Here is a 23,550-nt window from a genome sequence, read left to right on the forward strand (position 1 = left end):
AAACAGCATGGCCAAGATACATACCCTGGTCCACATGTCTCCTAAGGCATTGCTTTTTTATAAATTGAAGTATATTTAACATATAGTGTTATATTAGTTTCAAGTGTACAATACAGTGATTCAACGATTCTATATATTACTCAGTGCTCACCACGATAAGTGAACTCTTAATCCCATTCATCTCTCCCCCCCCCCCCCCACCCAAATCCTCTCTGGCAACCACCAGTTTGTTCTCTGTGTTTAAGAGTCTGGTTTTTGTCTCTTTTTTCCCCTTTGTTCATTTGTTTTATTTCTTACATTCCATATATGAGTGGAATTGTATTTTTCTTTCTCTGTCTGACTTATTTCACTTAACACTCTCTAGGTCCATCCTTGTTGTGTCCTTTGCTTTTTTTTGTATGTATTTTTTAAGATTTAATTTATTTGTTAGAGAGCACAAGTAGGTGGAGCAGCAGGCAGAGGGAGAAGCAAGCTCTTCACCAAGCAAGAAGCCTGAAGCTGGGATCATGACCTAAGCTAAAGGCAGATGCTAAACTGACTGAGTACCCAGGCGCCCCAAGTACAGGACTTTTTTTTTAAAGATTTATTTATTGAGGTACCTGGGTGGCTCAGTTGGTTAAGCATCTGCCTTTGACTCAGATCTGCATGGGGTTCCCTGCTCAGCAGGGAGTCTACTTCTCCCTCTTCCTCTACCTGACACTCTGCCTACTTGTGCTCTCTCTTTGTCAAATAAATAAATAAAATCTTTAAAAAAAGATTTATTTATCTGACAGAGCCACGTACATGAGTGGAGGGAGGGGCAGAGTGAGAAGAAGAGACTCTCAAGCAAGATTCCCCATTGAGCGCGGAGCCTAACATGGGGCTCGATCCCAGGACTCTCAGATCATGACCTGAGCTGAAATCAAGAGCCAGCCGCCTCACCGACTGAGCCACCCAGACGCCCCCACAGGATTTTTTTTATGTTGGCTGATTTTTTTTTTTTTTCAATGTTGGCTGCTTTTTTTTTTTTTTTTTGATGTGGATAAATTTGTTGAATGAATGAGTGAATTCAGTTCTCCTTCTCAAGTCTCTGTATTTTGGTCAATTTTACATCCTTAGTAGGAAGATTGCTTTTTTAAACCTTTAAGACTGGAATAATTCTTTTCCTTACTGGGGTCTAGGAGAATCCACCAAGTGAAGAGTTAGTTCCAGAGGGGCAGTGTCTGGAACTGGGGCAGCATCAAAACAGCCTTCCAATGTTGCAGATTGTGTCCTGCTTCCATTTCTAATGGACGCATTCCCATATGAAGGAGAAAGGACCTTCCAGGAGCTCTTCCCCAACACACGTTCTGTTAACAAATCAGACTCCATAAAAGCGACCTATGTCTAAATTACTCTGGTCGCAGCTGGTTGGAATGAATTTTCTAACAGAGCATAATTACTACAGGACCCTTAATATGTTAATATAATCTCCAGAAGCTCTATGGGTGGCCAGCATTTACCAGGTATTTGATGATGCAGTGCTTTTCTCTTTTCAAAGTCATACCAAGAATTAGAGTTCCTTGGAGCACATTTTTGGGTTTTTGAGGAACACAAGGAAAGATAGGGGTAGGCATTAAATAAATCATAATTTGGATTTTCAAAGGTCTTTTGTGGTCAGTTTTTCTGGCTTTCACAAAAAAAAGAACACTAGCTAACTAATTGTACTGTAATGCAGGCAACATTATGGAGGAAGGAGATCTGGCCCTAGAGTGATGGCCCCTGGGTCTGGCCCCAGGGGCAGTGGTAGGAAGATCACCAAGCTCTCAGCTACCTTGGGTTCCTCATCCATAAAGTGCTCCAAGTGCTCTCAGAAGACCTTCAAATCTCTACCACTAGGACTCTGGGAAATGAGGTTACTCTTTACCTTCTTATCACTGATGTCTGGGTGCCATTCACTTCTGTAGGTCATTATTATTTCTAAAGGCTTTGCAAGGTAGGTCTTAATGTTCTCATTTTAACTTAGCAGCAAATGTATTGAGCCTCATTTATGGAGTGGAGATGCAGAGATGAACAAGGCAGAGTGCCTGTTGTCGTGGAGCTGGCTGCAGGGAAGGGGAGAAAGTTAAATGAACAGAAAGGCCACGTATACATAGTAGTACATGCTTTAACAGAAGTGCGCACTGTGTGCCTCACAACAGAGGACAAGAGACCCCCCCCGACCCTACCCCCCGCAGGACAGGAGACCAGGTTGGTCCTTCCAAGGAACTTACACTTAAATGGACCCAGGAAGGGAATATAACTAGTTATCAGGTGATGAGATAGGCCGGAGACTGAGGTTGATGTTGGAAGGACTTTCTAGATGAAAGAAGCTACAGCTACAAAGGTTCAGGAAGCATGAAGAAGTTTGGGCTCTTTGGGGAACAAGTAGATCATTGAGGGTAAGCAAGAAACAGAAATGGATGAGATGTGGAAAGGTAGGAATGCTTAGGTATCCTATCGTATTGGGGTTTCAGTCTGTCAGCACAGAAGGGAGTCATTGCACTACTGTAGGCAAGGGGATGAGTCACATGATCTGATTAGCATTTTAGAAAAAAAATTTAGAGTTATTGTGGCTTTGCGGGATTCAGGCTAGAGGAGATGGAGCTGCAAGTCTTCCTAAAAGTCTAGTCTAGTATTTAGTAACGATATTGAGAAAAGCTAACGTTTATCGAGCACTTCTGTGCGAGGCACTGAATTAAGCTTTTATTGTCTCATTTCTTAGAATTTCAACTGTGACCATGGCATGTACTATCATTTATAAAAAGTAGTGTGTACTTTGGAAGACTGAGGTCTAGGATGGTTAGGTAATTTGCATAACATCACAGAGATGATCTGTATTAGAACCCAGATTTTAACAAAGGCTGATGGATTGCAAATAATAGTTTTAATTGTTATGACACAGTGCCTTCAGAAATGTTTTTCATAATGGTGGCTGACATTTGAATGTTAGCTTTGCAGAACCACTTTGCTCAATGGTTTGCATGGATTATGTCATCTAATCCAAATGATGGATGATAGATGATGGATGTCCAGTTCAGGGCTGTGGCAGTGGGCATGGAAGCAAGGGACTTCATTTGAGAATTAGTCAGGACTGGTGTGCCTTGGTGACATCGTCACATTGGGAGGATGAATCTGGGATGACTTCAGGTTTTCTAACTGGGAAAACTGGGTGACATTGATGAGGATTAGGAAGGGAAGTAGGATGAGGTTTTGTCAGGAAGTTCTGAGTTTGTTTTGGGCACGTGAAGCCTGAGGAACCAGTAGCACCTCCAAGTGGAGATGTCCAGTAGGGAGCTGGAATCAGGAATCACTGATGCGGGGGTGATGGTGGAGCCCAGACCCAGGGATAATGAACACACAAGAACTTCCTCTCCACGGAGCATGGCCCAGATGGTGACATCAGTACTTGTTAATTGTATGTGACTTGTTATGTATGAGCATGACCCAGCGGGAGAGTTGACTGTCCTCGAGCCATCTCACACTCTGCCTCCCCTCCCCCACCACTTCTATATTTGCTTCTATATTTGCTCTCCTTGAATCTCTAGGAGAAAGATGCCCCATCCTGCTTTTCTCTGAGCCAACTACTGGCTTCTTAAACAGCTTTCTTCTAAACAATGGGCTGAGCTGCCAGATACTTAACAATATTTTAGATACTCTTGTAATGGTTTATAGCTGCTGCTGGTTATTGCCATAATGTATTTTAGCTAATGTTATTTTTAACTAAAACATACACCCTCAGGCTGTACAAAGAGCACTCTTGTAGCAGTGTAATCTCTGCAACATATCTTAGAGGGTGAAAATAGAAACTTGCAAATTTGGTTGCAGAGGGAAAGAGGATGTTGCAGTAAATGCCTTGGAGATGGTCCAAAATTTAAAGCAAGGGAAGTGTTTCCTATCCAGTAGTAAAATAATAATTCTATGTGTGATATTAGGTGCCTGTCTTGCAGTTTTGGAAATCACTAATCTTTTAAGAAAATACTGGATATAGATATTATTAAAAGCCAGAGGTAGCATTTAGGATCTACTCTTTGCTTTGACATTGCCAAGCTACTTTGAAGGGAACTTGGGTTTAGCCCCCCTTTTTTTTTCTTTCTCTCTCTCTCTTACGCTCTGTCAGCAGAGTAAGTTCTAAATCCCTAAAATCTTTGCTATTCTTTTAGGCCCCTTAAAAGCAAAGCTTGTGTCTTGTTCACCTATGTGTCCATCCAAGTACTTCCTATGGAGTGTTCTAGAAACAATTTCTATGTCAAAATGGATTCTTTCCAAATTTTCCATCACTACTTACTTATCCATAGAGCAATTAGTAGTTATTTTTGGCTGCTAGGAGGCATATTTACTGCAACATTTTGCTTTTAGCCCCAGTGAGTAAGGTCTTATATAATTTTATTTTAAGCTTACATTCACAGTTTTATTTTTCACCACAAAGGTTATTTGTCCTACAATACCATCATTTCTTTTTCTTCCTCTTAAGACCTTAAGTACCTGTCTACACAGCTATTTATAATTTCCATCAGACTTAAGACAAAAAGATTTAAGGGAAAACTTCAGAAGCCTTTTGGCATCTGAGTTATGGAAGGATGTCAACCAGTGACTGACTTCTGAGGGGTACGTTTCTTAATAGAGGTTTACTTGTCCTTGGAGAGGGGCGAATGTGGATGCTGGACATCATGTTGGTTCACCTCAGCAGTGGCCACACATAGAAGAGGGGACATGCTCATTGGCTTGCATTCAAAGTACTAGGGGACACTTGCAGGTTTTGCATTAATTTTTGGCTGTCTACACTCACATGTCTTCATGTCATCACTGCTGGGGCTGATTCTTTTGGTCACCAAGTTGTTTCAGCTGGTGTGAGCCATACAGTATGTTGTTGGAAAATTCTTTAGTATGCTCAGTGATTTGCTTCATGGAGAGAGGGTTACAGGCTTTCCTACTTCATGTGACGTGGAAACCTTCAAACTTCTCAAGTCTATATCTTGATATAGATACAGACCAAGTCTATATCTGCATCTTATCAGAAGGAGAACAGGGGCATTCCCTGCCTAGAGAGAAAACGTACCATGAAATACCATGCTGACTTTTGTACCTATTCCTCAAGGACATACTTCTATCACTTCACACATCTTTTATTTTGTCCTTTTCTCATAACTGAACCCAGAATAGACTCCCTTACGTCCAACAGGCATCTAGTTGAGTCTAGATGGTTGCAGCTTTCAGTTTCATAAAAACTTTCCATTGTGGAGTCCGTGGCATTAAGTTTTATGAGATGCTTTTCATTTCTAAAGAAATTTTCATAATCCCTGGTGACAAAAGCCAAGACATCAACTGGGCCAGGTCTCAGCTTCCAGCTGGTAGGGAGGGTTTGGTGCCAGGGAAGAGTTCCTCCAAGGCACCAGCCAAAGAACGCACTATGGACTGTTCTCAGCCCTGTGATGTTTCCATCCAACCCACACTGTCACCTCCGTGGTTTGAAGGAGGGGCAGAGCAGAGACTGTAAAAGATTTGGTGATACTTTTTGTCACCATGTTGCACAAGAACACTTTATATCTTTCCTGTTATTTAACAACCATGGTTTTGCAACCCACACCAAATGTATGTCTAATGGAAGTTCTGACACAGATTTAAAACTCTGATTTAAGCATTCTGATTTAAAACTGTATATGTAGCTTTTAATCATGTTATAAAAAGAAAATTTTTTCTTGTTTTTTCTTTCAAAAATGGTTAGGTCACTTAAACTACTTCCAACTGTTTTGTCCTAGAATCCTGTTAATTTTGCTTCAACCTGTTTCTGTCAAAGCTTTATTTCTCAGATTTAAAGTCTTTTAGGGTTAATTTTATTTTTAGAGCTCCATAGTTTATGGACAAATTATTTTAGGATTCCTGTGTATTTATGGTTCTGTGTCATGTCCTAAGTGATGGCATGTGTAATAGAAGACATTACTATTATTTTCAGAATAGGACACCTTGTTGATTTTTTTTTCAAGACTCAGTGTCTGCCATTATCATGAAAATAAGAGAAAATACACAATGTGATCAGATACATTAGAGACCCTCACGGGGAGGTTGTGACTACAGATGCAAGTAACAGTCATGCCTTCAAGATTTTTCCTTCAGTGATTAGTGGGTAACTCAAGGTTTTTCTATCTTAGAAAAGGAGGGGACAGAGGAAGGGGTGGCTCACCCATGTCTATCCAACCAGAGTTGTTTTTCTCCAACACTAGGCATGCAAGAAGCCTCAATGAAGCTCACAGAGTCGCTGCATGAAGTCTACGAGCCTGACTGGTATGGGCGGGAAGACGTGAAGATGGTTGGTGAGGTATGAGCCAGGAGCACAGACCACAGGAGCACTTCTGCCGGGGCACTTCTGCCAGTGTTCCAGCACGATCCACTAAATCATGACAGGGCACTGTGCACCCCGAAGACACCATACGGTTCTGCCATCCTGATCAGCCCAAACTCATAGTGATTAGTGAGCCATTGTAAAACTACTAGGGTAGAGAGCTGTGTGTTAAAGATGATTTTTCTTCAAAATAAGAATAGTGTTTTCCTGCCTTTCTACACATTTTAGCTCATTTCAGCAGCAGAACTGGCTCAGGGCATGATTTTGTATATGAACTTCGTCCCTGCACTCCTTCTCTCCCCATCCCTTCTTGAAAACAGGGTCAGGAGGCGCAAAAAAGCATCTATTTCACTTAAATGCCACTGGTCCATTCACTGGTCTGCAGAACCTCAGGACAGATGTGGTCAGCCTGCTAATAGGAATATAACTTCCAGAAGCCTTTGTCCCTAGACATGTCTTAACACCTGAAATCCAATTTGCAGCCGAGGGCCATCTGGCTGGCAGGAAGTGAGAAAGTGCATATTTTATGCTTTGTTAAAGGCCTAATGGGGTGGAAACCAGGAGTGGTCTCTCTATGATGTTGCATGAGTTCTTCAACTTCTCAGGCTTTAGCTTTCTCATCTGCAGAGTAAGAATAAGAATTATACCTACTAATAACACATTTAAAGCCTCTGTATTCACATTACTGGGATGGTGCTCGGTACATGTCATTATTACTGATGGTAGCAAAGTGCCTGTCAGGGCTTCTCTCATGTCCAGATTCTTTGTTAAAGAGTGGCGTTTGTCATGCCCACTTGGTATGAACTCACTGATGAGTGTTGAGGAACAGAAGACCTAAGAGATATGGCCACCCCAGCTCGAGAGAAAGGCTGATGTGTGATGCACTGACCATCTATGTGGGCTTTGGAAAGATGGGTTAACAGTGCAGCCCCAGGTTGCTCCATGAAAATTCTGACACCCCCATATCGACCTTCATAATTTTGTTAGGATTAAAAAGAAAAAGCCCAGAGATTCATTTATAAGGAAAGTTCTTGGCCTTCTTAGCCGTTTAGAAAACTTTCAAAATCTGAATCTGGCAAAACCAGCCTCCACATACCACTTTCCCATGCAATTACTAATTAATTGCTTTTTCTCACCTTTCTTCAATATGAAGACAACATTTCAACATCATGTTGTTAAATGCTTACCTTATAAATTTTTGAAACCTTTAGTTGCAGATCTAAATATGGGCTCTTCCGATGGTGAAGGAGCCAAACATTACATGTTGAAAGCATCTATTCACATCAGAAGATGAGGCTTTTCATATGGAGGGTTTAAATTTTTTTGTTGGCATAAATTTCATAAATTGGCATCTGTAACAATGAGGATCCGTATTTGAAGTGTGAAAAATAAACACAAGCAGCTAACCCCCCCAAAAATGGTTTTCCAAAGGTAGAAATTTATCTCTCTCTCATAAAAGACTTGGGAGTGAGCAGCCCAGGTCTGGTGACATCAGGGGTCCATCTTTGCCATCCTTGCTGCCTCCTTGCCATTGGCTTTCATTTCTGCACCCAGTCAGCAAATGGAGGAATTGGGGAAGACAAACATCTTTTTAGGGACACTTCCTAAAAGTTCATCCCTTTGGCCAGACCTTAGTCTTGTGGCTACACTTAGCTGTGACACAGGCTGGAAAATGTAGTCTGTATCCTTGGTAGCCTACATTGTCGATTAGAACTGGTAGCCAAATTGCCTTGAAATTTTATTGTATTATTAAATAATGCACATTTTTTTCCTAACATCTGTTATCTGAGAAAGTACTATTTATCTAATTTGATCATACCTGATTTTTTTTTTAGAAGTTTGGTGAAAAGTATACTTTAAAACACTTTAGCAGTTATTTCTTTATTTCTCTTCTTCTCTCAGAAATGTGATGTCCTGTGGGAAGACTTCCATCAAAAACTAGTGGATGGGTCCTTGCTGACACTGGATACCTATCTGGGCCAATTTCCTGACATAAAGGTATTTTACTTTGTGTCTGCAAAGGGAAGAATTGAATGGTTCTATGTACTTACTGAAATGTGGGCAAGAGATAAGTGAAATTCAGAGTCCTCCAACTGACATCAAAGACAGTAACTTTTCATTTACTTAAGCATGGAAGCTTTATCCTGTTCCTGTTGGTTTGAAATGAAATGTAGCCACAGAAGTCACATTTTCCCCTTTAGCGAACTGCTTCATCTTTCATTTCTCTACAGACGTCTTTTTAGTCTCCCAGATACAAAATTGCAAACCAGATACCAAAAATTCTGATCTTCTTTATGTTCCAACCTTTTTATTGTATAGCATTTGATAAGAATTTCCATTAGAATAAACAGCAGTCTCCAGGAAAGGAGAAACTTCATTGCAAAGCTGAGAGCAAGATCTAATCTTTCCTCGTTTATTGTTCAGAGCATACCTGCATGTGTTTTCTCTCCTTAAAATTTTTTGGATCATATTGAACTGTTAAGATAGAAGTGTATCAAATACATTAGCAACTGGATCTAGCAATATCTAGTCTAAAACATCTGTCTTATTTGATACTTGGATTCATTGATGGGAAATACATAAGCGGAGGATCAAACATTGTAGATGTAGAATTGACTCTGGAGATAGAGATGATTTTTAAACCATCAGGGCTGTACCTGGCAGATGGTAGTGGGAATAGATCTGCACCCCAGTTGTTTTTCCTGCTCAAGGAGGAATACCAGGTAGGTACCAGGGTGCTGGGCTTCTTATAGGTTGAAGGTAGACGTGAACCAGCACTCATCCATCTGCAAAGTCTTAATTAGCTGACTTCTGATGTGAATCTCCACTTTTCCCTGGCCTGCTCTGTAGCCATGGCCGAACACCAGGACACTAGCTGCAGTAACATGCACTGGCCTTGGCCATAAAGCATAGTGAAGCTTCTCAGCCAGAGCAGCCCTCCTGTCAATGAAGTCAGTTTCCTTGGTTCCATACATAACGCCTAACAACTAGATGGACAACATCCAAAGTGTGTTTTGGGATGCAGGGGCACCAAACAAAAACCTCAGTGGATGAGACTAGGTACATTAATTAGCCTCGGTGGCAGAATGTCACAGAGAACAAGTCCAAATGATAGATTCTCAATGATGTTATCATAATAGGCAGGAGAACACTTCAGAGGGCTGTTGCATGATTTTATCCTCTTTTAAAGATGTAAGTTGGCTTTTTAAAATTTTCTGAGAGATTTAAAAAATAAATTAAAAAATTTTAGGATCCAGTGAGGCTACATGCACTAGCCTATAGGGAATATGTCTTGGGATATCTTCAGATTATTTGGTGGACAGTCAGTCACATTTTGGCTTAGAGTTTGTAACATTTGTGGAGCAAAGAGTCTCAGAATCATTATTATTACACTTCAGAATATCATTTATTGTGTGGTAATTTAATCTCCATAAATATCAGTTCCTAACAAATCAGAAGAAGATAAGGGAAAACTTTGACCTTGTACTTGAAAATTTCAAAGCAGTTTACAAACTAGCCTAAATTATTCATATAATATACATTCATAGTATGATTTAACTAAGCAAATGAAAGCTGTGATTGACTAGAGAAAAACACATTTGAAAAGCTGTTCAGCTTCATGAACAAAAACTTAGTATCCTCAAAAAAATGTGGAGGATCTTAGTTGCTGTGGTCCTACTCAGCCATAGTTATTTGGAAATTGGCCATACTCTCTAGGAGTGTATAATTTGAGAAGACATACACACAGAAGTACCTGCATTGAAACACAGATTAAAATAAAATCATAATGGGAGTACTTGGGTGGCTCAGTTGATGAAGCACCTAGCTCTTGGTTTTGGCTCAGAGTCGTGAAATCAAGCCGCATGTCAGGCTCCACGCTCGTGGGGAATCTGCTTATGTATTCTGTCTTTCTTCCTCTGTCCTTCTGCCTACCCATGGTCTCCCACTTCCCTCTCTATCTTTCTCTAAAAATAAATAAATAAATCTTTAAGTCGATTAATTAAATAAAATCATGATGGATGAGATTAGCTAGGATTTTCAGTTTGTTTTACATCAGAAAGATGAAGAACTCAGAACTTTTGCTTAAGCATTATTTTCTTGAGGTCCACAGTTGAGGTCATGCACAAAGATGATCCTCCAGTGATTGAACCATCTACACTAGATATTTGGGAAAAATGTCATCTAGCTGGGTGTCTTGAAAATAAATAAAATACATGTCATGGTGTTGTCTGCATCATGGAAAGAGGCTGAAATAATACCTGTTTCTCTTTCTCTGAAGTCACATTTAGAATATCCTGCCATACACATAGGGCTTCATCCAAAGTAGACAATTGCGAGACTGTTTCATATGACAAGGAGTTGTTCCTAATATTTGAGAGGTGATTTTTCTGTGAAGATACACTTAAGTTATCCTCTGTGTCTTTGCTCACTTGAACGGAAAGTAGAAGGGGATGAAGACTCTGTCATTCCATCAAGTTAGTGCTGAAGGTTTCTGTAAGGAACGGGTTATTGATGGAAAGGAAGCTAATGACTGAAAATACTGTGTGGAGAGTTTTCAAAGCATGGAACACAGCTGACTTCTCTTCCATTAAAATCAAACAGTCCATGTGTAGTTAACATGTCGGGCAAATTTCCCCAAATATTTACTGCCGCTCACCAGCAAGGGCTATGAAGTACCATTCATGAGGGACTGATATTTGACTTTTCCAACTGTGATTGGCAGGGCACCCAGTGTTACAGTTCTTATTATGCAGCACGGACATCTAAAATCAATATTCTAATAAGAGCCAGCTTGTCATCAACCCAGGCAACCTTACAGCTGTGAGCAGTTATTGTAAAATGTAGTATAGATTGCATCTTGGCAGCCCCACATAAGCACCTAAACATATATTTACAGCAGTGTGACAAGGTGAATTCCGGATTGGGGTTATTATTGACATTTTAAAAAAATACAATAAATTAAAAGTTTTTAGTGTATAAGTTCAGTGTGCAGTGGGGAATTTGAAGAAATTTCAATTGAACCATTTCATTAAACTCTTTACTGTTAAACTAGTAAATTTATTTAATAAAATTTATTACTGGATGGTTAAATAGAAATTGTATTATTTCCCATATAAAAGGTAAGGTGAATTAACTCTACCCTTAGAAGATTTGATTCTTTTTTCAAGTTTTTCAAGTGTCAGATAAGGAAGGAAATAAGATTGATTTGTATTTCCAACACAAAAATGTGTGAATCAAAATGAGTGATGGACTTCAAAACAGGCCATCTACTATGGTAAGCCCTACTCTGTAATGGACTTGTCGGTTACCCAAGAAAATGAGTCACATAATTTATTTCACTTCCTGTTTTTGAACAAAAAAGATGACCTAGCGTACTCTTCCACCTTATTCCCAGGCTTGGAAGACTTTGAATTTTGGCTCTTTTCAAAAAATCACACTCATCATCAAAGAATCAAGATTTGCTTCTTGGAAGATACTAAAGAAGAGTTCCACACCCCACTCCCTCCCCTACAAGTTCATGAAGCAGAGCTTTACCAGAGATACCTGGAGTTATACAAGGTCACTGCTTCAAGGGACAGTGTTCCTTTGAAGGTAGTAGTAAGATGTTTGCTAAAAAGAATGAGCTTTGTCACTTCATAGGCACACTGTCCCCACTAGGGAACACTGAAGGGCCTCCGTGCATCCTGCCTAGACTAATTCATCCCCTATCTTTAAGCAAATGTGAGTCAGCCATGCTTTCCAGTACTAACACCAGTTGAAAGCAGTAGGTGCAGAGGGTGAAGAGATTGGAAGTAGCTGAATGAGAGTAACTGCCCCAGCCCACCTCTCACCCATCCTAAAGGGAGTATAGAGGAATAGCATAGAGTGACAGGTGGTAACTGAATGATGGGTAGGTCAGAGAAATATGGGCGCAGTTAGAAGGACTAACCGAGAGTCAGGAGGAGGGTTGGGATTGGGTGCGGCAGGTGAGGGCATTAGAGTACAAGATATAAGGAGGCACCTACTCTTGGTTGCTGAGCCCACAACTATGTGACCCTGTGAGTAAGGGCCTTCTTAGATGTTGGGCCTGGGTGTCTCGTGTGCCACAGCCTACTCTTGGTACTGGTTGGCTGACATCTAATTCATCTTCGCTACAGACTTTCTGAGCAATTTTGGACAAGGTATCAGTTAATCTCATGCAACTTGAAATTCTCTACATGTAAAGTGGGGATAATCCCTGCAACACCTATACTGTAGGCTGCTGAGGGTCTGTGACTTGTGACTGTGTTTCTATGCCATAAATATATTGTTGTTTTCTTCTTCCTACTATATTAACTTTCAAAGTTTTTAAAGGATCTCCTCTTGTAGTAGTTCTCTGATTGGACTTGGTGTAACTGGACCATTAGGGGTCTTTTCAAAAAGGCCAAATTCTTGGGCTTTGTAACAGACTAATTAAATTGGCTTATTATTTACTTACTAGTTATCCCTCTTTTCTTAAGGTTTATTTATTTGAGGGAGAGTGCGTGTGTGTACGAGAAAGGGGGACAGGCAGAGGCAGAGGCAGAGGGAGAGACAATCTCAAGCACACTCCGTACTGAGCATGGAGACAAACACGGGGCTAGATTTCACCAACCCTGAGATCATGATTGAGTCAAAATCAAAAGTCGGACGCTTGACCAACTGAGCCACCCAGGTGCCCCTCACTTTTGTTTTAGATATTTATTTATTTATTTATTTGAGAGATAGAGTATATCTCTTTAACTTAAGGTTTTAGTGGTTGCTTTATAATTTATAAAATACATCTTTAACTTTACCAGTCTAACTTCAAATACTATCATAGTACTTTTATATAAATAATATACCTCCAGTTCTTTCTTCATTTTCTCTGTTATTATTACAGAATTTTCCTTTACATACGTTATAAAACCTACATTTTTCCGTTTCTTTTTCGTTCTAGATAATCAGTTACCTTTTAAAGCACTTAGAAGTAAAAAACCAAAATCATGTATATTGACCTTGAATTTTATAATTTCTGGTATTTACTTGTTTTGTGTGTAGCTTTCCTTTGTATTAAAATTCCTATGATAGCAGTGAATTCTTTCAGTTTTGTTTATCTGCAAAAGACTTTTTAAAAAGATTTTATTTACTTAGCACACACACAAGCTTGGGAGGGGCAGAGAGAGAAGAAGAATGACTCCCAAGAAGACTCTGTGCTGAACACAGAGTTTGATGTGGGGCTTGATCCCATGATCCCAAGATCATAACCTGAACTGAAATCAAGAGTCAGATGTTTAACCAACTGAGTCATACAGGCTCCCCAGTCTGATAAATATTTTATTTCACTTTTACTTTTGGAAGGTATTTCACTGGGAATAGAATTCTGAGTTGGCAGATTTCTTTTTCTTTTTCTTTTAAATTTTCAGCACATTAAAAATGTTATGTCATTGTATTTTGGCTTGTATAGTTTCTCAAGATTAGCTTTCTACAGTCCTTGCCTTTGTCTTTATATTTTTCTTCTTGATTTTACGCAGTTTGGCTATGAAGTGTCTGGATGGATATTGTTCAGTGTTTGTTATTCTTGGGGTTCTGTATGCTTGATGCTGTTATTTTTCAACCCCATTTCTCTTTGTGTGTGTGTTTTTTTAAAATTTAATTCTATTTTGTTTTTGATGTTCCAAAACTCATTGTTTGTGCACCACACCCAGTGCTCCATGCAATACGTGGCCTCCTTAATACCCACCACCAGGTTCACCCCACCTCCCAGACCCTCTCCAAAACCCTCAGTTTGTATCTCAGAGTCCACGGTCTCTCGTGGTTTGTCTCGCCTTCTGATTTCCCCCAGCTCACTTCTCCTCTCCATCTCCCAATGTACTCCATGTTATTCCTTCTGCTCCACAACTAAGTGAAACCGTATGATAACTGACTCTCTCTGCTTGACTTTTTTCACTCAGTATAATCTCCTGCAGTCCTGTCCATGCTGATAGAAAAGTTGGGTATTCATCCTTTCTGATGGAGGCATAATACTCCATTGTATATATGGACCATAATTTCTTTATCCATTTGTCTGTTGTAGGGCATCTTGGTTCTTTCCACAGTTTGGTGACTGTGACCATTGCTGCTATGAACATTGGGGTACACATGGCCCTTCTTTTCACTACATCTGTATCTTTGGGGTAAATAATAGTGCAATAGCAGGGTCATAGGGTAGCTCTATTTTTAATTTCTTTTTAAAAAATTTATTAATTTTTTTGTTTTCAGTGTTATAGAATTCATTGTTTATGCACCACACCCAGTGCTCCATGCAATTCGTGCCCTTCATAAAACCTACCACCAGGATCACTGAACCTCCCATCCCTCTCCCCTCCAAAACCCTCAGTTTGTTTCTCAGAGTCCACAGTCTCTCATGGTTTATCTCCCCCTCTGATTTCCTCAACTCACTTCTCCTTTCCTTCTCCTAATGCTCTCCATGTTATTCTTTATGTGCCCCAAGTAAGTGAAATCATACGATAATTGACTCTCTCTGCTTGACTTATTTCACTCAGCATATATCCTCCAGTCCTGTTCATGTTGATACAAAAGTTGAGTATTCACCCTTTCTGATGGAAGCATAATATTCCATTGTATATATGGACCATATCTTCCTTATCCATTTGTCCATGGAAGGGCATCTTGGTTCTTTCCACAGTTTGGTGACTGTGACCATTGCTGCAATGAACATTGGGGTACAGATGGCCCTTCTTTTCACTACATCTGGATCTTTGGTGTAAATATCCAGTAGTGCAATTTCAGGGTCATTGGGAAGTTCTATTTTTAATTTCTTAAGGAATCTCCACATTGTTTTCGATATTGGCTGCACCAACTTGCATTCCCACCAACAGTGTTAGAGGGTTCCCCTTTCTCCACATCCTCTCCAATACATGTTGTTTACTGTCTTGTTAATTTTGACCATTCTAACTGTTGTTAGATAACACATTGAGGTGGTATCTCAATGTGGTTTTGATTTGAATCTCCGGTTGGCTAATGAAAATGAACATTTTTTTCATGTGTCTGTCAGTCATTTGTATGTCTTCATTGGAGAAGTGTCTGTTCATGTCTTCTGCCCATTTTTTGATGTGATTGTTAATTTTGTGTGTGTTGAGTTTGGGGAGTTCTTTATAGATCTTGGATATCAGCCCTTTGCCTATACTGTAATTTGCGAGTATCATCTCCCATTCCATCAGTTGCCTCTTTGTTTTGTTGACTGTTTTCCTTTGCTGTACAAAAGCTTTTTATCTTGTTTTTTTAACTTTTTAATTTTTTCAGCATAACAGTATTCATTATTTTTGCACCACACCCAGTGCTCCATGCAATCCGTGCCCTCTACAATACCCACCACCTGGTGCCCCCAACCTCCCACCCCCCACCCCTTCAAAATTCTCAGATCGTTTTTCAGAGTCCATAGTCTCTCATGGTTCACCTCCCCTTCCAATTTCCCTCAACTCCCTTCTCCTCTCCATCTCCCCTTGTCCTCCATGCTATTTGTTATGCTCCACAAATAAGTGAAACCATATGATAATTGACTCTCTCTGCTTGACTTATTTCACTCAGCATAATCTCTTCCAGTCCCGTCCATGTTGCTACAAAACTTGGGTATTCATCCTTTCTTTTTTCTTTTCTTTTTTTTACAGCTTTATAAACATATATTTTTATCCCCAGGGGTACAGGTCAGCGAATCGCCAGATTTACACACTTCACAACACTCACCATAGCACATACCCTCCCCAATATCCATAACCCCACCCCCCTCTCCCAACCCCCTCCCCCCATCAACCCTCAGTTTGTTTTGTGAGATTAAGAGTCACTTATGGTTTGTCTCCCTCCCAATCCCATCTTGTTTCATTTACTCTTCTCCTACCCCCTCAACCCCCCATGTTGCATCTCCTCTCCCTCATATCAGGGAGATCATATGATAGTTGTCTTTCTCCGATTGACTTATTTCGCTAAGCATGATACCCTCTAGTTCCATCCACGTCATCGCAAATGGCAAGATTTCATTTCTTTTGATGGCTGCATAGTATTCCATTGTGTATATATACCACATCTTCTTTATCCATTCGTCTGTAGATGGACATCTAGGTTCTTTCCATAGTTTGGCTATTGTAGACATTGCTGCTATAAACATTCGGGTGCATGTGCCCCTTCGGATCACTACGTTTGTATCTTTAGGGTAAATACCCAGCAGTGCAATTGCAGGGTCATAGGGTAGTTCTATTTTCAACATTTTGAGGAACCTCCATGCTGTTTTCCAGAGTGGTTGGACCAGCTTGCATTCCCACCAACAGTGTAGGAGGGTTCCCCTTTCTCCGCATCCTCGCCAGCATCTGTCATTTCCTGACTTGTTAATTTTAGCCCTTCTGACTGGTGTGAGGTGATATCTCATGGTGGTTTTGATTTGTATTTCCCTGATGCCGAGTGATGTGGAGCACTTTTTCATGTGTCTGTTGGCCATCTGGATGTCTTCTTTGCAGAAATGTCTGTTCATGTCCTCTGCCCATTTCTTGATTGGATTATTTGTTCTTTGGGTGTTGAGTTTGCTAAGTTCTTTATAGATTTTGGACACTAGCCCTTTATCTGATATGTCATTTGCAAATATCTTCTCCCATTCTGTCAGTTGTCTTTTGGTTTTGTTCACTGTTTCCTTTGCTGTGCAACAGCTTTTGATCTTGATAAAATCCCAAAAGTTCATTTTTGCCCTTGCTTCCCTTGCCTTTGGTGATGTTCCTAGGAAGATGTTGCTGCGGCTGAGGTCGAAGAGGTTGCTGCCTGTGTTCTCCTCGAGGATTTTGATGGATTCGTTTCTCACATTGAGATCCTTAATCCATTTTGAGTCTATTTTCGTGTGTGGTGTAAGGAAATGATCCAATTTCATTTTTCTGCATGTGGCTGTCCAATTTTCCCAACACCATTTATTGAAGAGGCTGTCTTTTTTCCATTGGACATTCTTTCCTGCTTTGTCGAAGATGAGTTGACCATAGAGTTGAGGGTCCATTTCTGGGCTCTCTATTCTGTTCCATTGATCTATGTGTCTGTTTTTGTGCCAGTACCATGCTGTCTTGATGATGACAGCTTTGTAATAGAGCTTGAAGTCCGGAATTGTGATGCCACCAACTTTGGCTTTCTTTTTCAATATTCCTTTGGCTATTCGAGGTCTTTTCTGGTTCCATATAAATTTTAGGATTATTTTGTTCCATTTCTTTGAAAAAAATGGATGGTACTTTGATAGGAATTGCATTAAATGTGTAGATTGCTTTAGGTAGCATAGACATTTTCACAATATTTATTCTTCCAATCCAGGAGCATGGAACATTTTTCCATTTCTTTGTGTCTTCCTCAATTTCTTTCATGAGTACTTTGTAGTTTTCTGAGTATAGATTCTTAGTCTCTTTGGTTAGGTTTATTCCTAGGTATCTTATGGTTTTGGGTGCAATTGTAAATGGGATGGACTCCTTAATTTCTCTTTCTTCTGTCTTGTTGTTGGTGTAGAGAAATGCAACTGATTTCTGTGCATTGATTTTATATCCTGACACTTGACTGAATTCCTGTACAAGTTCTAGCAGTTTTGGAGTGGAGTCTTTTGGGTTTTCCACATATAGTATCATATCATCTGCGAAGAGTGATAGTTTGACTTCTTCTTTGCCGATTTGGATGCCTTTAATTTCCTTTTGTTGTCTGATTGCTGTGGCTAGGACTTCTAGTACTATGTTGAATAGCAGTGGTGATAACGGACATCCCTGCCGTGTTCCTGACCTTAGCAGAAAAGCTTTCAGTTTTTCTCCATTGAGAATGATATTTGCGGTGCGTTTCTCATAGATGGCTTTGATAATATTGAGGTATGTGCCGTCTATCCCTACACTTTGAGAGTTTGATCAGGAAGGGATGCTGTACTTTGTCAAATGCTTTTTCAGCATCTATGGAGAGTATCATATGGTTCTTGTTCTTTCTTTTATTAATGTGTTGTATCACATTGATTGATTTGCGGATGTTGAACCAACCTTGCAGCCCTGGAATAAATGCCACTTGGTCGTGGTGAATAATCCTTTTAATGTACTGTTGAATCCTATTGGCTAGTATTTTGGCGAGAATTTTTGCATCTGTGTTCATCAAGGATATTGGTCTGTAGTTCTCTTTTTTGTTGGGATCCTTGTCTGGTTTTGGGATCAAGGTGATGCTGGCCTCATAAAATGAGTTTGGAAGTTTTCCTTCTATTTCTATTTTTTGGAACAGTTTCAGGAGAATAGGAATTAGTTCTTCTTTAAATGTTTGGTAGAATTCCCCCGGGAAGCCGTCTGGCCCTGGGCTTTTGTTTGTTTGGAGATTTTTGATGACTGTTTCAATCTCCTTACTGCTTATGGGTCTGTTCAGGCTTTCCATTTCTTCCTGGTTCAGTTGTGGTAGTTTATATGTCTCTAGGAATGCATCCATTTCTTCCAGATTGTCAAATTTGTTGGCGTAGAGTTGCTCCTAGTATGTTCTTAGAATTGTCTGTATTTCTTTGGTGTTCGTTGTGATCTCTCCTCTTTCATTCATGATTTTATTTATTTGGGTCCTCTCTCTTTTCTTTTTGATAAGTCTGGCCAGGGTTTATCAATCTTATTCATTCTTTCAAAGAACCAGCTCCTAGTGTCGTTGATTTGTTCTATGTTTTTTTGGTTTCTATTTCATTGATTTCTGCTCTAATCTTTATGATTTCTCTTCTCCTGCTGGGTTTAGGGTTTCTTTATTGTTCTTTCTCCAGCTCCTTTAGGTGTAGGGTTAGGTTTGTGTAGCTGAGGACCTTTCTTGTTTCTTGAGAAAGGCTTGTACCGCTAATATTTTCTCTCAGGACTGCCTTTGTTGTGTCCCACAGATTCTGAACCGTTGTGTTTTCATTATCATTTGTTTCCATAAATTTTTTCAATTTCTTCTTTAATTTCCTGGTTGACCCCATTCATTCTTTAGAAGGATGCTGTTTAGTCTCCATGTATTTGGGTTCTTTCCAAAATTTTCCTCTTGTGATTGAGTTCTAGCTTTAGAGCATTGTGGTCTGAAAATATGGCGGGAATGATCCCAATCTTTGATACCGGTGAGACTTGATTTCGGACCAAGAATGTGATCTATTCTGGAGAACGTTCCATGTGCACTAGAGACGAATGTGTATTCTGTTGCTTTGGGATGAATGTTCTGAATATATCTGTGATGTCCATCTGGTCCGGTGTTTCATTTAAGGCCTTGATTTCCTTGTTGATCTTTTGCTGGATGATCTGTCCATTCAGTGAGGGGAGTGTTAAAACCCCTACTATATCTGTATTCTTGTCGATGTGTTTCTTTGATTTGTTATTACTGGTTATATAGTTGGCTGCTCCCACGTTAGGGGCATAGCTATTTAAAATTGTTAGATCTTCTTGTGGACAGTTCCTTTGAGTATGATATAGTGTCCTTCCTCATCTCTTATTATAATCTTTGGCTTAAAATCTAATTGATCTGATATAAGGATTGCCACTCTGCTTTCTTCTGATGTCCATCAGCATGGTAAATTCTTTTCCACCCCCTCACTTTAAACCTGGAGGTGTCTTCGGGTTTAAGATGAGTTTCTTGTAGGCAACATATAGATGGGTTTGTTTTTGATCCATTCTGATACCCTGTGTCTTTTGATTGGGGCATTTAGCCCATTAACATTCAGGGTAAGTATTGAGAGATTGAATTTAGTGCCATTGTATTGCCTGTAAGGTGACTGTTATTGTATATTGTCTCTGTTTCTTTCTGATCTACTACTTTTAGGGTCTCTCTTTGCTTAGAGGACACCTTTCAATATTTCCTGTAGAGCTGGTTTGGTATTTGCAAAATCTTTCAGTTTTTGTTTGTCCTGGAATCTTTTAATCTCTCCTTCTATTTTCAATGATAGCCTAGCTGGATATAGTATTCTTGGCTGCATGTTTTTCTCATTTAGTACTCTGAATATATCATGCCAGCTCTTTCTGGCCTGCCAGGTCTCTGTGGATAAGTCTGCTGCCAATCTAATATTTTTACCATTGTACGTTACAGACTTCTTTTCCCAGGCTGCTTTCAGGATCTTTTCTTTGTCACTAAGACTTGTCAATTTTACTATTAGGTGACGGGGTGTGGACCTATTCTTATTGATTTTGAGGGGGGTTCTCTGAACCTCTTGAATTTTGATGCTTGTTCCCTTTGCCATATTGGGGAAATTCTCTCCAATAATTCTCTCCAATATACCTTCTGCTCCCCCTCTCTGTTTCCTCTTCTTCTGGAATCCCAATTATTCTAATGTTGTTTCGTCTTATGGTGTCACTTATCTCTCGAATTCTCCCCTCGTTGGTCCAAGTAGCTGTTTGTCCCTCTTTTGCTCAGCTCTTTATTCTCTGTTCATTTGGTCTTCTATATCGCTTAATTCTTTCTTCTGCCTCATTATCCTAGCAGTGAGAGCCTCCATTTTTGATTGCACCTCATTAATAGCTTTTTTGATTTCAACTTGGTTAGATTTAGTTCTCTTATTCTCCAGAAAGGGCTTTATATCTCCGAGAGGGTTGCTTTAATATCTTCCATGCCTTTTTCAAGCCCGGCTAGAACCTTGAGACTCGTCATTCTGAACTCTATATCTGACTATTACCAATGTCTGTATTGATTTAGGTCCCTAGCCTTTGGTACTGCTCTTGTTTTTTTTTTTGTTGTGAATTTTTCCGCCTTGTCATTTTGTCCCAGATAAGAGTTTATGAAGGAGCAAGTAAAATACTAAAAGGGTGGCAACAACCCCAGGAAAATAGCTTTAGCCAAATCAGAAGAGATCCCGAATTGTGAGGGGGGGAGAAAGGGGATAAAAAGGGGTTCAGAAAGAAAGAAAAAAAAACAACTATTAAAAAAAGAAAGCCGATAAAGAAAAAATATAAAAAGAGGAAAAAAATATAGATATTAGATAAACTATTTAAAAAACGTTAAAGAAAGAAAACGGTAAAAGTTAAAAAAATTTAGCAGAAGAAGAGAAATGAAAAAAAAATTGAAAAGAAAAAAAATTAATTAACTGCAAGGCTAAAAAATCATGGGGAGAAAGCCATGAGTTCTGTGCTTTGCCTTTCTTCTCCTCTGGAATTCCGCCGCTCTCCTTGGTAGGTGAACTTGGTCCTGGCTGGGTTTCCCGTTGATCTTCTGAGGGAGGGGCCTGTTGTAGTGATTCTCAAGCATCTTTGCCCCAGGCGAGAGTGCACGCCCTTACCCGGGCGCCGCGCTGTGTAATCTGCTTGGGTTTGCTGGGTTTGCTTTCGGGAGCTTTTGTTCCCTGAGCGCTTTCCGTAGAGTTCCGGAGGACGGGAATAAAGATGGCGGCCCTCACGGTCTCCGGCCCCAGAGGAAGCCAAGAGCCCGGGGCCCCCACTCCTCAGTGCGCCCTCAGAGAACAGCGCCCAATGACTCCCGTCACCCTGGCCTCCGGCCGCGCTCCGAGCTGACCGAGCCTGCGACCGGTTCAAGGCAACCCCGAGCTGAGAGTCACTCCTCGGCTCTGTCTCTGCAGCCGGCTTCCCCGTTCTAATACCGGTAAGCTCTGCGACACTGAGACACCCCCGATCCTTCTGCGACCCTGCGGGAGCTGAGGCCGCGCTGACCCCGCCTGGGCTTCACCCCAGTTAAGCCTCTGGAGCGATGTCCCTCAGCGGAACAGACTTTTAAAGTCCTGATTTTTCTCTTTTGCTCCGCTTGTCGCCGGGAGTCGGCCCCTCCCCCCGCGGTCTATCTTCCCGTCGCTTTGGATTCACTTCTCCGCCAGTCCTATCTTGCAGAAAGTGGTTGATTTTCTGTTTCTGGAATTGCTGTTCTTCTTCTCTTCAATCTCCCGTTGGATTTGTAGGTGTTTGCAATCTTTAGATAAGCTATTTAGCTGATCTCCCGCTATCCGAAGTAGTCTCAGCCTGCTACTTCTCCGCCATCTTGACTGAGGGTCAAAAGCTTTTTATCTTGATGAAGTCCCAAAAGTTCATTTTCGACTAACACCAAGGAAATAGAAACAATCATCAGAAATTATCAACAGTTATATGCCAATACGTTAAGCAACCTAGATGAAATGGGTGCATTCCTGGACACCTATAAACTTCCAAAACTGAATCAGGAAGAAATTGACAACCTCAGTAGTCCAATATCTAGTAACAAAATTAAAGCAGTGATCAAAACCTCCCAAAAAAACAAGGGCCCAGGACCTGATGGATTCCCTGGAGAATTCTACCAAACTTTCAAAGAAGAAATAATACCTATTGTCCTGAAGCTGTTTGAAAAGATAGAAACAGAAGGAAAACTCCAGACTCTTTTTATGAAGCCAACATTACCCTGATCCCCAAACCAGGCAAAGACCCCATCAAAAAGGAAAATCTCAGACCAATATCCCTGAGGAATACAGATGCCAAGATTCTCAACAAGATCCTAACTAACAGGATCCAACAGTACATTTAAAAACACTATGCACCATGACCAGGTGGGATTTATCCATGGGATGCAAGAGTATTCGACATTCACAAATCAATCAGTGTGATAGAACAAATCAATAAGAGAAGAGAGAAGAATCACGTGGTCCTCTCAATTGATGCAGAAAAAGCATTTGACAAGGTACAGCATCCTTTCCTGATTAAAATGATTCAAAGTATAGGGATAGAGGGAACATTACTCAACTTCATAAAATCTATGAAATACCCACAGTGAATATCATCCTCAATGGGAAAAAGCTGACAGCATTCCCTATGAGATCAGGAACATGACAAGAATGTCCAATCTCACCACTGTTGTTTAACATAGTACTAGAAGTCCTAGCAACAGCAATCAGACAACAAAAAGAAATAAAATGTATTCGAATTGGAAGTTGTCAAACTCTCCATCTTCGCAGATGACATGATACTTTATATGGAAAACCCAGAGGACTCCACCCCCAAACTACTAGAACTCATACAGCAATTCAGTAATGTGGCAGGATACAAAATCAATCTACAGAAATCAATTGCTTTCTTATACACTAACAATGAAAAAATAGAAAGGGAAATTAGAGAATCGATTCCATTTACTGTAGCACCAAGAACCATAAGATACCTGGGAATAAACCTAACCAAAGAGGTAAAGGATCTGAACTCGAGCAACTACAGAACACTCATGAAAGTAATTGAAGAAGACACAAAAAGGTGGAAGAGCATTCCATTCTCATGGATTAGAAGAATAATTGTTGAAAT

The 23,550-nt window shown here is 40.2% G+C and overlaps 1 protein-coding gene across 3 annotated transcripts in view; it reads left to right on the forward strand.

Moving 5' to 3' along the window:
* Nucleotides 1–23,550, forward strand: part of AMPH (amphiphysin) — a 259,498-nt gene that overhangs the window by 133,384 nt on the left and 102,564 nt on the right. For all 3 annotated transcript variants that reach the window (XM_047695519.1, XM_047695517.1, XM_047695518.1), the window contains exons 4-5: nucleotides 6,219–6,313; nucleotides 8,240–8,335. In XM_047695519.1, the coding sequence (XP_047551475.1) occupies nucleotides 6,219–6,313; nucleotides 8,240–8,335 (191 nt within the window). The remainder of the gene's footprint in view (nucleotides 1–6,218; nucleotides 6,314–8,239; nucleotides 8,336–23,550) is intronic.

Source organism: Lutra lutra, chromosome 11, assembly GCF_902655055.1.
Source record: "Lutra lutra chromosome 11, mLutLut1.2, whole genome shotgun sequence".
NCBI classification, from domain to species: domain Eukaryota; kingdom Metazoa; phylum Chordata; class Mammalia; order Carnivora; family Mustelidae; genus Lutra; species Lutra lutra.